Below are 16098 nucleotides of genomic sequence, written 5' to 3' on the forward strand. Positions count from 1 at the left end.
GGAATAGGCCATGCTATGAATATCCCAGTGTCCATCCGGCACCCCCACGCAAGCTTGCTTGCTCTGACTCATTAGGTCTATACACACTGCAGGACTCCACCAGAAAGAACCCAGAAGCCTGCCAGTAGCATGCCTTTGGGAACACAGCCACAGAGCTCCTTACAGTCCAGAAGAGGATGGTGTCAAGGTGCCAAACCTTAGTCACCTTGAGCCAGCTTTAGAGGGGACCTGACTCACTGCTGGGGCTGGGGGACACCCAGTCTACTCCAACTTCGGAGCCTCAATCCTGAGTCACTATTACTCAGGCTACGCCGCAGCAGTCTCTCTGACTGAAGAGACACGTGACCACCCTCCCTGGAGAAAACAAGCTAAGCTTCCTGTGACCTACTTCAGCCTGATACAAACCTGTTACTAAGTCAGCCCTTGAGCCCTACGCCATCTGCACCTGGGGCTCCAGACGCTCCTGCTGTAAGTGAGCAGAAGGAAGGAAGAATGGCTGCACAGGAGGGACAGGGTGTGGGGCCTGAAATGGCTGGCTGCAGCAGCAGGGCCACGAGGTGCCCACAGATAGGCAAATGCATCTCCTCACGGCGGCTGTGCAGGCCAAGCTGCACACCTACGACCATAGCCCTCCGGGGAAGATCCAGGCTCCCAGGCTGCGGGAGGAGGGTCCAGGGCCTCAGGCCAGCCTGGGCTACAGTGAGTTCCAGGCCAGCCTAGGCATCTTAGAGAGGCCCCGAGTTCTAACATAAAAAGCAGGAAGTAAGCCTGGATGTAGCTTAACGACGGAGCACTTGTCTAGCATCTCCAAGGCCCTGGATTCAATCCCCTGTACCACAAAATAAATGAGTGAATAACTAGACCCTCATCACCTGCCTGACAACATGCACATTATTTTTAAAACACACAGACACTAGACACTCGTGCTTATAACCTCACAATCAGGAGGCAGAGTCAGGATCAAGAGTTTGAGGCCAGTCTGGACCAAGTTCCAGGCCAATGTGAGCTAAAATAGTAAGTAGCAAATGAAACAGCTTAGGGCCAGTGAGATGGCTCAGCAGGTCGGTGCCTCCCAGTGATCCTGACACTTGGAACCCACACAGTGGAAGGCAAGACCCAACTCTCACAAGTTGTCCTCTGGCCTCCACACATGCACACTGTGGCATGTGTGTGCCTACACGCAAACACGCAAACACACACACACACACACACACACACACCGCAAAGGAAAATAACTTTTTCACGCGTTGGGGGATGGCTCAGTTGGTGCGGGCATGGGGGCCTGCGTCTGGAGCCCCACAATGTGTCTGAACAGCCAGCTGAGGAGGCATCCTGCGCCCTGGTGCTATGGGTCTGGGGGGAGAGAAGAGACAGGAGCAGCTTCCAGGCCGACAGTCGGTGAACTTCAGGTTCAGTGACAGATCTGTCTCAAACTAGTAACATGGAGAGTGTTGGGAAAGATTGCCGACATCAACCTCTTCCCTCTACAGGTGAGCGCTCACACACGGGAATGAGCAGCCACGCAGCTTGTGCAATACACATCACACACATACACACATACTCACACACACGTGCATGTACTCACACACACACAAATAGACTCAATCCCTCAAACTGACTAATGGGGTAAATAATGGCAAAAAAAAATACTCTAAGTAATATTCAAAATTCTCAAAACTATTTAAGTAATGTTTTAGTGTGTGTGTGTGTATGTGTGTGTGTGTGTGTGTGTGTGTGTACATAACACGTACATGTGTTGATGTGTGTGTCCCAGTGCTCAAGAATGAGGCTGGAGGAAAATGTCCAGTGTCCTGCTCTGTCACTTTCTGCTCTACTCCCTTGAGACAAGGCTTCTCATTGAACTTGGAGCTGGGCTGGTGACCAGCAAGCTCAGCTCATCTTCCTGTCTCCGTTATTGGGGTTTCAGCCATGTGGGCAGCCACACCTCACTTTTTACGAGTGCTGGGATCCGAACACAGGTCCTCACGTTTGCTGAGCTATCTCCCAAGTCACTTAAGTCATGTTTTAGCAATGTTGTATGTAGCTTCTGGAATCAAAGCTTAAAGCTGTAGAAGGCTTTGGAGATACCGTGTAGGGGAGAGGAGAGAAAGGCAGATGAAGGGGGGGACCCTGCAGAGTGAACACAGCATGTACTCATCTCTAAGAAGGTGAGAATCCTACAACACTCAGAGCCTTGAGACTTCACTGTTCACAGCCTGTGAGTCTGGGCAAGCTCCAGGGGTAACGTGAGGATTGGGTCGCCACAGAGCTCCACCGAGAGCCCCACAAGAGATCTCAGCGGAGGGCCATTCCATATCAGCCGACCTGCTAACTCCAGAGTGCTGCAGGAGGCAGTCTGGCTTCAGCCCTCCATCTTCCCTCCCTGCTCCCCTCACACCCTGACCTGAGATCTTGTCCATAACCACATCTTCTCATCATTACAGGGGCCTGGAGAAAGGCTCAGAGCTTAACAACACTTGCTGCTCTTCCAGAGGACCCACATTCAGTTGGTAGCACCCATAACAATCAGGAGGCTCACAACACCGTCACCCCAATTCCTGAGGCCCCAGTGCCTTTTTCCCTGGCTTCTTAGGACACCTACACACAAGCAGCACACACTCACACACATACTACACGTATACACATTTAAAATTTTTGCTGGATGTACTAACACACGCCTTTAATCTCAGTACTGGGAGGCAGAGGCAAGAGGATCTCTATGAATCTGACAGGCTCAGCCTCGTTTACAAAGTGAATTCCAGGACAGCAGGACAGCCAGAGATACATAGTGAAACCTTGTTTCAAAATAAAATAAGTAACAGGGAAAAAAAAAAAGGCCTAGTAGCTGAAACTGTCATTTCTAGTGTGAGACCACCTCAGAGATCTCACGATCTGTACAGCTACTAAGGGGCTGGGCAAGGCCTTTCCCCTGTATAAGATGACCACAATAACAGCCACTCCACAGGGCTGTCATGGTGATTACATGAATCACTAACTAGAAAGCATTTATACATCATCTATTTGCACATAGGCATCACCACCATCGTGGTCTTTTTAGACGGTTTAGAGGGGGCAAAGAACATACAGCCAGAAGCAAAATGATCCTGGGAATAAGCAGAGTACTTGGGGGGGGGGGGGGCTGAGAAAGTGTACCCTGGGTTGGAGGCATCCCCTAAACAAGTCCTGCTCCTAAAAGGCCAGGCCAAGGCACAAGGCACATGTTTACACACTGGTAGTGTCAGCAGTGGCTCAACCCAAGGACCAGGAGGAATGGTGATAAGCCAGTACTTGTTACGTGAACAGGGCCTACCAAGCTGGCCGCTGGCCATCTTCAGAAAGAAGCCACGAAGTGGGCAATGGGGACACAGGTAGCAGACCTCCCTCCCGCAAGCCACAGCCTGGGGGTGAAAGGGCCAGACACCCACTGATAGAGGCCGGACCACCTGACTGGTGGCTCACCTGCCTCTGGCTAGTCGGAAGGTGGCTCTGCCACTCCAGACACAGGGTGCTTCCTTCCATGCTCACTGTGATATGCTCAGGAAATCCCTGAATCCAAGGAGCACAGTTCAAGGACAGGATTAGCTCTTACCTAGGTGGGTAGCTCCAACTCTCTCCACAAAAACTTAGGCACCAGGTAGGATCCTACAGAGAAGGCCTCTGGGCCTCACCTCACAGTCCAAGCGGGAACCACTGCTTTCTCTGGAGAATACAAGGAACCTCGCCATGAACAAACACCTTCCCCAGCAGAAATCTGGCAAGCTGTCAAGAGTATGAAGACCAGGGCCCCCGAGTGGAGTATGGGTGGGCACACAAGTGGGGTGTCTATCCGTAAGAGTAATGGAGTACCCCCATGTGATAGGTGCAGGGGACCTGGAAATAAAAACCTTAGTTCCAGATCCTGGGGAGATAGGGACACACATCACAAAATAGGTCCTCTCCTGGTAGGCCCAGGAAGGGCCTTGTCCGGGAAGGATGACCCTGCTCAAGGGCTGGGAGCATGACGAGGGACAGCCATTTCCAAAGTGAAGTCTGCAGTCTTTGCTTGCTGTGCCAAGGGCATGTGCACACCCTAATATCATCAGAGCTCCGAAGCTCAGAGCTGCTCCACAGGGCCCGGCCTCCGGTGAGTGAGAGAAGAAGCCGGTGGCCTGACACGAGGGTCATCCCTACCCACAGGGTGGGCTAAACCTGTGCCAAGGCTGCAACCGAGGATGCTCTGAGAACATAGGCACTTGAGACAATGTGGGCCTCCCTCCCCACAGCCTGCGGCCGCTAATGCACCACCAGTTTACAAGATGGTGTACGCCTCTTCAGGCACAGCCCCGCCCCAAACAGCTGCCTCATTCCTCCCCTGACAATCCTTTACAACAGACACTTTGATGACACACCTCCAGTGAGTCCTGCCAGGGCCCAGGACATCAGCTTTCAGAAGTCTGGCCTCTGCAGGTACTGCCTTGATGGAACAGAACGAGCAGAACAAGGACCCACCTGGCTTCCACTGCCATGTACGATGTTCTCTGGAGTGTCATAAACCTCAGACTCCATGTAGACATTCTGGTTCTTCTCATGATTCACCTGCACCCGCAGGATTCGAAAGAAAGAGCCTCCAAGATCCAGGGCAATGAAATCCCCCTTTTCTGATAAGGGAGAAAACAGGTGTCTTGTCAGATTCAAGTGTGAGAGGAGGTGCCCACTCCCAGATCTGACCCTATCTGACTCTCCGTACAGCACCTTAGGCAAAAAGAATGCTCATGTTGCCTGGCCCTGCTGGAGCTCCACCCGGCCTTCTGCATTGCTACCGGTAAACAAAGATCACACCACACTGGCTTTTTTATTTTGTTGAGACAGGGTCCCACATAGCCCAGGTTAGCCTCCACATCACTATGTAGCCAGAAGACGGCCTCGCCTCGGTCTCCCGATCCTCCTGCCTGAGCTTCCCCCAATTTCGGGGATTAAAGGTATGTGTTGCCACACCCAGCAGTGTTTCAGGACAGGAAAAGCCTGTGGTTCCTTCCACGTCGGCTCAGTTGCCAGTCACTGCTTACCCAAACCTCCAGCTACTCCTTGTATTATTTATTGTTCTGGCAAGATGGACAAAATGTGAAACCTAGCACTAGGACTGTTTTTTGGAACGCATAGCTCAGAGACACTACCGACGTTTGCAGTGGTTTGCAGTTATCATCACTGTTTCTAAAACTTTCCTATCACCCCAACACAGTAACCCTTAAGCTGTAATTCCTCAACCCCACCTACCCCTAGCAACCTCCACTTTACTCTCAAAGTTCTAGACATTTCATATAAGTGGGATCGGGCATAAATTGTCTATTTGTGACTGGCAGCTTTTACTTAGCGTGATGTCTCCATGTTGCGGCCTGTGTCACCAGGCGAGGAGTGACAGGCACTAAGTCCCTAAGTCCCAGTAGCCTTCATCCCCATGACTGTTAAGAGCAGACTGGTAGCACCTCATCTACCCTGAGAAGGATTACACACACAACAAACCACTCATTCATTCAAAGTGTGTGTGTCGTTCAAGACAAGTATGGTGGTACTTGCCTGTGATCCCAGGACTTGGGCTAAGACAAAAGAATTAAGAGTTTGAGGCTAACCTGGGCTACAGTAAAAACATGTCTCAAGGGGGAGTGGTGGAATAATACCTAATTTTTTTTTCAAATTATATTTTAATTAGAAATGGGGATGTAGCTCAGTGGGAAAGTACTTGTCCAGCATATGGGAGGACCTGGGGTTGATCCATAGCACCACAAACAATAAATAAATAAATGGAATATTAAAACTTTTCTGGGTGTATCACATAAATGGTCCCCCTTGTGAGTTGGTTTTTTTTTCAGTTGATCAGCATTTCATTATTTTTGTGGTTAACACTATCCCTGTCAGCACATCCTATGTTTTACTCATCCCTTCATTTACTGATGGACACGGGCTGTCTCCACTCTGGGCTAGGACGATTAACCCTGCTAGGCCTCTGGTGTAGTGACAATTTTGATTTCAATGTTATGTGACTATGTTTTTGTTTTAATCCCAGGTGTGGAGTATGGGGCTGCTTCATACCACACTGCTTGTCCACAGCGGTTGACTATGATTTGTCTCATGCTACGGCAAGGGCATGCTTCTGACAGATGAGGATAATTTGTTTGGAATTCTGGGGACTCTTCAGAGGCTAGATAAATGCCCGAGCCCCAAGAGAGGGGTGGTTGCTGCTGCCTCTGCTGCTGCTCCTTGTTGCTTGCTTGCTTGCTGTTTGCTGGTTTGCTGGTTGGCGATATCCTGAGACAACAAACTTGCCCCAAGGAATCAGATGCCCCTAACCAGCAGAAAGCAGTCTAAGGAGATGGACACCCCCTTTCTCGTTAACCCTCTTTCTCTCCTACCTAGTGTTCGGAATTAGAAGGGTGGAATATGGTTGGAAGGGTGATAGGAAGAACGACCCAACAAAGCAGCCAAGCAGTGTGCCGGTCACACACTGGCACACAGGCTTGTGTATGGACAAAGCACCTTCATTTCTCTCAAGTGTACTCAGGAGTCAGAAATGCCACTACCTGACAAAGAGACAGAACCACTTTCTGTTCTTATTGTGACGGATGAAGCCTCTAGTTTGTCCATATCTCCATTACCACATGTGTGATATCATTTTTCACTGTCACTGACATCTGATGAATGCTGCATGTGAGAATACCGCCCACCTTACCACTCACCCATGTCTGTTTCAGAGTTCCCAACCCTTGCCAGCAGGAACACTGGGCGAGTCTTTAAAATGTTAGATATGTGCGGACCAGGCAGATGGCTCAGTGAGCAAAACACTAGTGACCCAGGCCTGACAATCCTGACAATCCTGATTCCCCAAACCAACATAAAATGCCAGATGCAGTGTAATACTCCTCCTTCGGCAAGGTGGGAGGCAGAGATGGGAGAATAGGCTGGAAGCCTGTGGGCCAGTCAGCCTGGAGTATACAGGGCAGCAAAGAAGACAAGAGAGATGGTCTCAACAAGGTAGAAGGATCAAAAAGAAGTTGTCCTCTGACCTCCACAAGCATGCTATGCATTAATTATTAATTAATTGATTGATTGATTGATTGATTGATATAAGGCCAGGATGCAGCTGAACAGTGGAACACTTGCTTAGCCTGCCTGAGGGGTGTTACTGTTGCTGTTACTGTTCTAGTGCTATGAAGAGACACCATGACTAAGGCAGCTCTTATAAAAGAAAGCATTTAATTGGGACTCACAGTTTTAAAGGGTTAGTCATCAGGGCAAGAAGCAGATAGGCACAACACTGGAGCAGTAGCTGAGAATTTTATATCTGATCCGTACGCCGGAAGAAAGTGAGAGAGGACTGGGCCTATTGTGGGCTTTTCAAATGTCAAAGCCCACCCCCAGGGACACACCTCCTCCCACGAGGCCACACCTCCTAATCCTTTCTAAACAGTTCCTCCAGCTGGGGACTAAGCATTCAAACATATGATCCTATGGGGACCATTCTCTTTCACATCAGCACATAAATTCAGTCCCCAACACAAGGAAGGAAGAAGGAAGAAGGAAGAAGGAAGAAGGAAGAAGGAAGAAGGAAGGAAGGAAGGAAGGAAGGAAGGAAGGAAGGGCTAGGTGAACTCAATAAAATGCTTGCTAGGTAAGGACCTAGTTCAATCCCCAGAAGCCATGTGAAAAAAGCCAGGTGCAGTAGTAAACACCTGTAATCCAGCACTGGGGCCAAAGACGTGGATCCCGGGTTCTTAATGGCCAGCTAGCTCAGCTTACACATTACATCCCAAACCAATGAAATACCCTATGGCAGAAAATAAGCCGGACAGCACCTGAAGAATGACCGCTGAGGTTGACCTCTGTCTTCCACACATGCGTGGACACTCTCCTACATGCACTCACACGTATGCTCAGGATAACAATAACTACAGGGCTGCTGAGATGCAAGCCTGAAGATCTGAGTTCAAAGCCTGGACCCCCTCCCAAAGTTGGGAGGAGAGAACCGGCTGCACAAGATTGTCCTCTGAGCTCCACACATGCACCACAGCATATGGATACCTCCATAAACACACCATACTGCCCCAATATTAAGAAATGAAATGAACTTAAGTTATAAATTTAGTAACAGTAAAGAAAGTACTAGCATCTTTAATTTTTCACCTTTCTTCTGTGGTGCCAGGCGTTGGATCCTTGGCTTTACATTTTCATAAAGTGCCACTTACTTCTGGTTTTGCTGTTTGGTTTTGTGTGGTATATAAGAATCCAACCGCCAAATGCAAGGTCACAGAGGGTCACACCTATTTTTCTTTTAGGAGTTTCGTGGCGCCAGCCCTTACACGTAGGTCTTTGATCTACTTGGAGTTAATGTTTTGTATAGGATACAAGGTAAGGATACAACTTGATTCTTTGTGGACACTCAGTGTGCTGGCATCGCTGGTTCAAGAGACTCTTTTTCCTCACTGAATAGCCTTAGCACCCCTGCCAAAAATCAACTGACCATGAAAGTGTGTCTCTGTTTCCCTGTATATTTCATTTGTTTTGGGTTTTACTTTGTTTTGTTTTGAAACAGGGTCTAATTGTGTAACCCTGGCTGGCCCAGAACTCTCTATGCAGACCAAGCTGCCCTTAAACTCAGAGATCCACCTGCCTTTGCCACCTGGGTGCTGGTATTAAATCCACACACCATCATATCCAGCTTTATTTTTATTTTTGAAGACATTTTTCTTTCCCACCAAAATATAATATTCTCTTTTATACCGTGGATATACACTTATGTTTACTGCATTATAAGCTTTCACAATTAGGAAAATTTTTAGTTGCCAACTGAGTCTCATGTTCAACTAAATAAAAGAAAGTAGGTTTCTTATCACTGAAGCGCCAATGGTGCCTGAGAAGTCAGGCACCCTGGGCTGGCCCATCCCACCCTGTCCTGCATAGCCTTTGAAATAGGCCCCGGCCAGCAAAATTCCAGCAAGGCCAGAAAGTTCAGGTAAGAGCAGAAAGGATGGCCATGAAATAGCCAGGACAGAGTTAAAAAACAATCTGGATGACAGTGAGGGTGACGGTGATAGATTTGAGAGGCACCTCACAGGTGGCTGCTGAGAGCCAAGGGGCCCCTCTTGAAGCAGGATCCTCCCTAACTATGGTGTCCTTTGGCTCCATGTGAAGTGTGTTCTGTGATTGCTGAGAAAAAAAAAAAAAGAAAGAAAGAAACGGTTGCCACACCTATTTGCCACAGCTCAGGGAATGCTGGAAAACTATTAACTCCATGCCACAACTTATTGAGAAGGAAGCCCCAAGCAAAGGCTCCTGCCCCGCCAGTGGCCAGGGGGCCCTCCCTTCTCACATACTTCATGCTCATTGGTTTTTGTTTGTCTGTTTTTGTTGCTGTTGTTTCAACGTCTGCGGGTTTTATGTTCTTCAGCTGCGTAAATGATACGCAAGTTGGAACCAGGGCAGTTTCACTTGCTGCCCTATGCAGCAGAGTCCGCAGACAGCAGACAGTCTGAGTGTCTGAGCTGGCTCAGCAGGAGCTGCCTAGGTCACTCACAAGGACTGTTTGCGTTGATATTCTGCCAGGCCAGGGACAAAGACAAATGACTTCAGGTAAGTGCCACAGGGCTTCTGGTAAGCTCTGCTGGATCCCTGGTATTTCCTTAGCTCAAACTCAGTGTCCTCCTGCCTAAGGCTCTTAAGTAGCTGATTATAGGCATGCACCAGCCCACCTGACTATCTACCTACTATCTACTATCTACTATCTATCTATCTATCTATCTATCTATCTATCTATCTATCTATCTATCTATCTATCTCTTCCTTCTATCTACCTACCTCTGTCTGTCTGTCTGCCCATTTGCCTGCCTGCCTGCCGATCTATCTACTTATCTGTTACCTACCTACTTATCCATCAATCCATCCATCCATTCCTCCATCCCTCCATCCCCTCCTCCCCCTCTCCTCTCTGACAAAGTCACACACAGCACAGTCTTGTCTGGAACTTGCTATGCAGCTGAAGATGAACTCGGCCTTCCGATCTTCCTACCTCCACTTCTGAGCGCTCAGATTACGGAGCGGCAACAGGCCCATTTCAGACTCACCGCTGGGAGGGGGTGGAGAAGACAGAATGCTGGTTGTTTCCCCTTGTCGTCTCCTCCCACAACCTTAGCAATACCAGTGAGTTCTACAACCTTCAACCTTCTTCCAGGGGTTAGGCTTACACAGGCCCATGACAGGATCCCATAGCTTGAGAAGGCTGTTAGAAAGGCCTCCCAGCAAACTACAGAGTATCAGGGCGATGCTGATGGAACTGTTTCTCTCTGTGCCCTGCAGGCTCCAAGGCCCTTCCTTCACCTTAATACTGCCTTTTACAAAGCAATCAGAACAGGGAGAATCATACCCTACATTCTGTGTTCATTACTTTATTTGGTTCAATCTTTTTTTTTTTCTTCTTTTTGGTTTTCAAGACGGGGTTTCTCTATTCAGCTCTGGCTATCCTAGAACAGGCCAGCCTCGAACTCAGAGATCGACCTGCCTCTGCCACCACTGCTCAGCTAATTAATTACAGGGTAATTAAAACAGGGTAAGTCATGACAATTCTCCTGCCTCAGCCTTCCTAAGTGCTAGGATTACAGGTATGAGTTACCAGAGCCCCTCAAACCCATTTCACAGAAGAGGCAATGGAGGCTGAAGTAATTTCTCCAAGGTCAAGGTGAACTGGAGTCAGTGAGGGTGCTAGAGACTTCTCCATTGGTTTGGATTTTATTTCTTTTGACCTCCTCCGTACTTCAAGCTCAGCTTCTCGAACCAGCAGAGAGATTCCCTCCAACTTCCTCTTTGCACCTTTACTTTCCTACTCCAGGAGCCTCCAACACTAATTCTTTCCAGCCTTCCCCACTGTGCTGTAGGGAGGGAGCCAGTCCTCAAGGGAACTCATTAAGCAGAGCTCTGAATGGACCCCCCCCAACATCTCTCTCCCTTCTAACGATGGTCATTATAACCAGAAAATAATGGAAAGCAAACACAGGGACAGGTACTTCTGCGCCACAGCCCGTGTTGGAACACGAGCCAAAGAGACTGCCTTCATGAAGTGCCCTGCTCCAGGAGTGAGCTACAGGCAAGCCCGCCCCCGTGACAGCTTCATCCTAAACACCTCCAGAACCATCCTTGAAAGCTGGGAGCCGCACGCCACCTGAACATCAAGTCGCCCTCAGATACACAGCAGCTTTCAAGGCTGCATCAGACCCTGTCTCAAAAAAGGAAAGAAAACAGCATGTGGTGGTGCACACCTTTAGTCCCAGAGCTTGAGACAGAGGCAGGCAGATCTCTGTGAGTTCAAGGCCAGCCTGGTCTACATAACCAGTTCCAGGCTGCCTAGGACTGTGTTATAAGATCCTGCCTTGAAACAAATACTTAAAAAAGGTAAGGAAGACGTTCTTCCCTTGGTAGAATGTAGGGCACAAAAATATTTATCACCACAGTGGGTGTGGGGGCACAAACTTGTAATCCTGTATCTGGAGAGGCTGAGGCATGGGCACTGCTAGTTCAAGGTCAGCCTGGTCTATATAAGAGTTTATCTCAAAAAAAAAAAAAAAAGGAGAAAGAAAGGGAAAGAAAAAGAAAAATAGACCAAATACACTATTACACTATAAAATCATTCTGCTTTGCATGGGAAAAGATAATGGCACATTTCCAGAAATGTTTTGTGGCTTTTCCTTTGTTAAGAACATGCCATGACCCATGAGAGAGAAACAAACATCCAAGAATATACAGCCTCCCACAGCTCCCAGGCTAACTGAGACCTACAATATCCTTCGCCTAAATGGGGCAGGGGGGAAACCTCAGGAATGAGACACAGTCAACTCAAGAGAAACTTCATGAGAAACCCTGTCCGTTAAAAACATCCAAGGGAGGATAAAGAGACAGCTCATAACCATCCACACATAACTCCAGTTCCAGGACATCTGATGCCCTCTTCTGACTTCAGAGGGCACAAGCACATGGCAAGCATACATACATACATGCTTACTTACATGCAGACAAAACATTTACACACACACACACACACACACACACACACACAAAAAACAAAAAAAAAACAAAAAAACACAAAACAAAAAAAACCCCTCACACCTTTAATCCCAGCACTTAGGAAGTAGAGGCAGGTGGATCCCTGTGAGCTCCAGGCCAGCCTGGTCTATATTCCAAGTTTCAAGACAGCCAATCCTACACAGCAAGATCCCATCTCAACAAACAAAACTATTTTTGAAAAACAAAACCCAACAGGTATATGGCCTTATGAATGTTTGTATCCAGAGGTCAGTGTTGCCAACCTGCGAGTGGAATCTTATCTGGGAATAGGCTCTTTCTGATCAGAGAAGGTAATCAGTGTAGGCTCTAACCCAACACAGCTGGCATTTCTTAGGACAAATGACAAGGACCCAGGGGACCCAATGGTCATTGTTACTCAAGTCTTTGGCATCCTCCTCTCCTCCTGTCCTCTCTCTTTTCGCTGTCAGTACTGATCGGTGCTCCTTAGAGGCCCCAACACTTGATCCTATCAGCACCAGAGGAAACAGGCAGGGGCCAAAGGAAGCCTAGGGCCCAGGCTGCTGACTTAGATTCCTCAAACCCTGCAACTGTGTCCCAACATGGGTGCAGAGCTGTGGGAGTCATCACACTTAAGATACCATTGATTTTGAGACCTACCATTATTTGATGAAACATTAATGAAGAAAAAAATGCCACTGGGCTAACTATAAGGTGCAAATAACAGAAAGGAAGAAAAAAGAAAGATGGATATGCTGGGCAAAACAATGCAGATTCCAGAGACTGTTAAAAAATGAGCGACTCCAGATGAACAAACCATGGAAGCAGATTCCGGGAAGGCAGCTGTGCTGAAGCACACAGGTCCTTCTCCTGTGGGACTGTTCAGGGCCTTTAGTGTCTACCTCGGGTCTCCAAGAGGGAACAAGAATTTTCCCATGAATGGGCCTTGTCAGGAAGCATATCTGAGGAGGGCAGAGGAATAGCTAAGAAAATTACTAGTGTCCCACTTTGAGACACTCAACCCTAGAAAAGGATGGTGAAAAAAGTGGGGGAGGGGCTGCTGCTTGATCTAAGGGAGGAAGCTGGTGGTAGACACAAGAAAGAACAGACATCTTCCTCCTCCTCCTCCTCTTTCCCACCTTCTCATCCTTCCTGGTCACTTAGGACCAGGTGACCTTCCAAGTTCCCAAGCCCAGATCACTTGCAACTCCCTCCCCTCCCTCACCACTCTGCTGCAAAAGGCAGTACTGAACTCAGCTCATGCACGGATTCTTTGCCTGCTTGTGGGTCCATCCAGGGCTAAGAAAAAGTGACAATAAGTACAGGGGACTCCTTTTCCCAACCACAGGCAGCATGAGACACTCAGGCAACAGCAGACAGAGTCATTCAGCCAGGCAGAACCACCTCAAAAGCTCAACTGCTAGTAACCAGCCCTTGAAGAGACAAAGGTCCTGAGTGGATCCAGTTCAATTCTTGAACAAAGAAACATCAGAGACAGAGACACCAGTGTGTGTATGTGGTAAATCTCATCTACAAAACGGGGCAAATGGCACAAGTGGTAACCGCACCCAAGACTCACTGAGGACATCCCCAAGGCCAGCTATGGCCAGGACTATTCCAGCTCCAGCCAGATTGCACACACAGCAATCCCACATTTTTGCCCTCTGCTGGGAAAGCAACTATAAAAGCTGCAGCTTTGCTGGCATCGGCCTGCAAGCTGCTGTTTACAGTCTCCAGACAAGACTGAAAATTCAGGTCTCCAAAGCAAGAAAGATATCTCGAAACTGTGGGGCCATGCTCATAGGCATGAACTCAAAAAGAAACCTGACTTCCTGGAATGTAGCTCCCCTCACAGCATACTGTGCGCGAACCTCATCCTAGTTCTGGGGTGGCTTCGGCATCCACTTGTGCAAACTGGCAGTTAACCAGTGAGGAGCAATGCAGTCAGACCTCAGGTGGTCCTTCACCTCCCTGCAGTGAGCAGGAGCCACAAGGATGCAGGCTGGGAGGAGAATTCTTGGGGATACCTTGATTTACTGTAGAGAATTTGTCCAAATGGAGACTTGAATGTCCCACCTCTGAGTCTAAGCCCTACTTGGCCCACTAGGAATGCTACTTATCTGGAGCACCAAAGGGAAAATGGCCTGGTACTTCGGACTCTCTCAAAAAGAATCCCTGGTTTACTCTAGAGATGTAGGATAACCCTGCAAAACCCTAAATGCTATGCTTTCAAAGTGTCATACATGAAGGCAGGTCAGCATTGTCCAATGTCATCGGTGCCTGGCATATGGCAAATGCCCAACAGATACAGGACAGATGGGTTGATGTATGGATAGAGGGAGAACAAGGGAATAGATGGGCAAATGGGTGGGGGGGTGGGGGAGTGGGTAATGGGAGGGTGGATGGAGAGAAAGGGAGCAAATCGTGAGATCAGTGGGTAAGTGAGTAGGTGACTGGATGGAAGGATGGAGGGAAAAGACACATCAATGGGAGAATAGCTGGGTGGGTGGGGAGGTGGCGAGATAGTAGATAGATCAACGGGAGAACAGATGGACAGAACAGTGAATGAGTGAAAATGAACAAATGAGCAAACACCTATTGGAAGCATGGTTTCACAGAACGTTCAGCCCACAGAGCCTGGTTCCTCACACACTCACCTGAGCCATCAGGAATGGACCGTACAAAGGTTGGCAACATCTTGACCGAGGCTGTTGGATTATAATCCCGGGAAAGGCCATTCTTCATTTCTTTCTTGAAGCGTGTCAGAATATCAATCAGAACTTCATCAGAGAGCCGCATGGCATACAGATACTTATCAATCTGGGAGAAAGACAAGAAGGGAGAATAATAAGGCTGAGTTCAAGGGAGGTTCAGGTCAGCTTTAGCCTCGCAGTCATGACAGTGCAAGAAACTGGTGGCCTGCACAATTAACTCTGGATGCGCTGGAGCAGCCTCCCGGAAACACACCAGAAAAGACTATTTAACTCCCTCGACCATGTCACCCAGAACAGGTCCCTCTTCTCCACCTACAGAATGAACAAGATAACTAACTCCAAGGCCCCTGCCAATCCTGGAACACCACATGACAAATGTTGTTCGGTCCCCAAGGATATGATAGAGGCAGGTTTCCTCCTGCAGGTTAAGAACATGGCCTCTGGAGCCAGCCACATGGCTTCAAGTTCTAGCCCTGTTGTCTAGAGTTTCATCAGTTGAAATAAATAGGATTTAACCAGGCATTGTGGTATATACCTATAATGCCAGCACTCAGGAGGCTAAGGTAGGATGATCACACGTTCAAGGCCAGCATGGACTATATAACAAGACTCTCAAAAAAATAGATCAACTAAATGAATGGATGAAGCAGTAATGCCAATGGGTTTCTTTGAGCACATAACTTCCTTAAAAGTTTTATTTATTTTTATTTTATGTGTGTAAGTGGTTTGCCTATGCATATGTAAGTCCGCTGAGTATATGCCTGGTACCCACAGAGGCCAGAAGAAGGTGCCAGATCTCCTGGAACTAAAGTTGTAGATGGCAGCCTCCATGTGGGGACTGGCAATCAAACATAGGGCCTCTACAAGAATAGCAAGTGCTCCTCGCTGCTGAGCCATCTCTCCAGTCCCAAATAGAAATTCTAAGAAGGCAGAATGATAGTCAAAGAGCTAGAACCTTTCAGATAACGCAGGCAGTGCTCCCAAGGGGTGGCATTAACCCTTCCCTCAGAATGTACGGAGACAGCCCACGGGCCACATGCCCACGTGTGGACTCAGTGCTTACCTAACACGCTCCAAACCCACAGGCTCCTAATCTCAAACCCCTGGCTGGCCACTGACTGTTGTTTCTGTTTATTCTCTCAAAAAGTGTTTTTACTGTTAGCTGGGGGTATTACTCGGTTGGTAGCAGGCTTGGAGAGTATGTATGAAGTTGACCCAGGGTCTGGCAGCAGATGCCTGGAATCCCAGCACTGGGAAGGTGAGGCAAGAGAAAGAGAGGCTCAGGCCATCCTTGGCTATATGGGCTTTATGAGAGAGACCCTGTCTCAAACAAAACAAAGTATTT

The 16098-nt window shown here is 48.3% G+C and overlaps 1 protein-coding gene across 1 annotated transcript in view; it reads right to left on the bottom strand.

Moving 5' to 3' along the window:
• Hk1 (hexokinase 1) overlaps window positions 1–16098 on the bottom strand; it is a gene marked incomplete in the record, with an annotated part of 62779 nt that overhangs the window by 26604 nt on the left and 20077 nt on the right. Inside the window, 2 exon segments of the mRNA XM_055599003.1 lie at window positions 4489–4637; window positions 14697–14859. Of these exon segments, the coding sequence (XP_055454978.1) occupies window positions 4489–4637; window positions 14697–14859 (312 nt within the window).

Source organism: Psammomys obesus, unplaced genomic scaffold, assembly GCF_907164565.1.
Source record: "Psammomys obesus unplaced genomic scaffold, mPsaObe1.curated_primary_1811, whole genome shotgun sequence".
Lineage (NCBI taxonomy): Eukaryota > Metazoa > Chordata > Mammalia > Rodentia > Muridae > Psammomys > Psammomys obesus.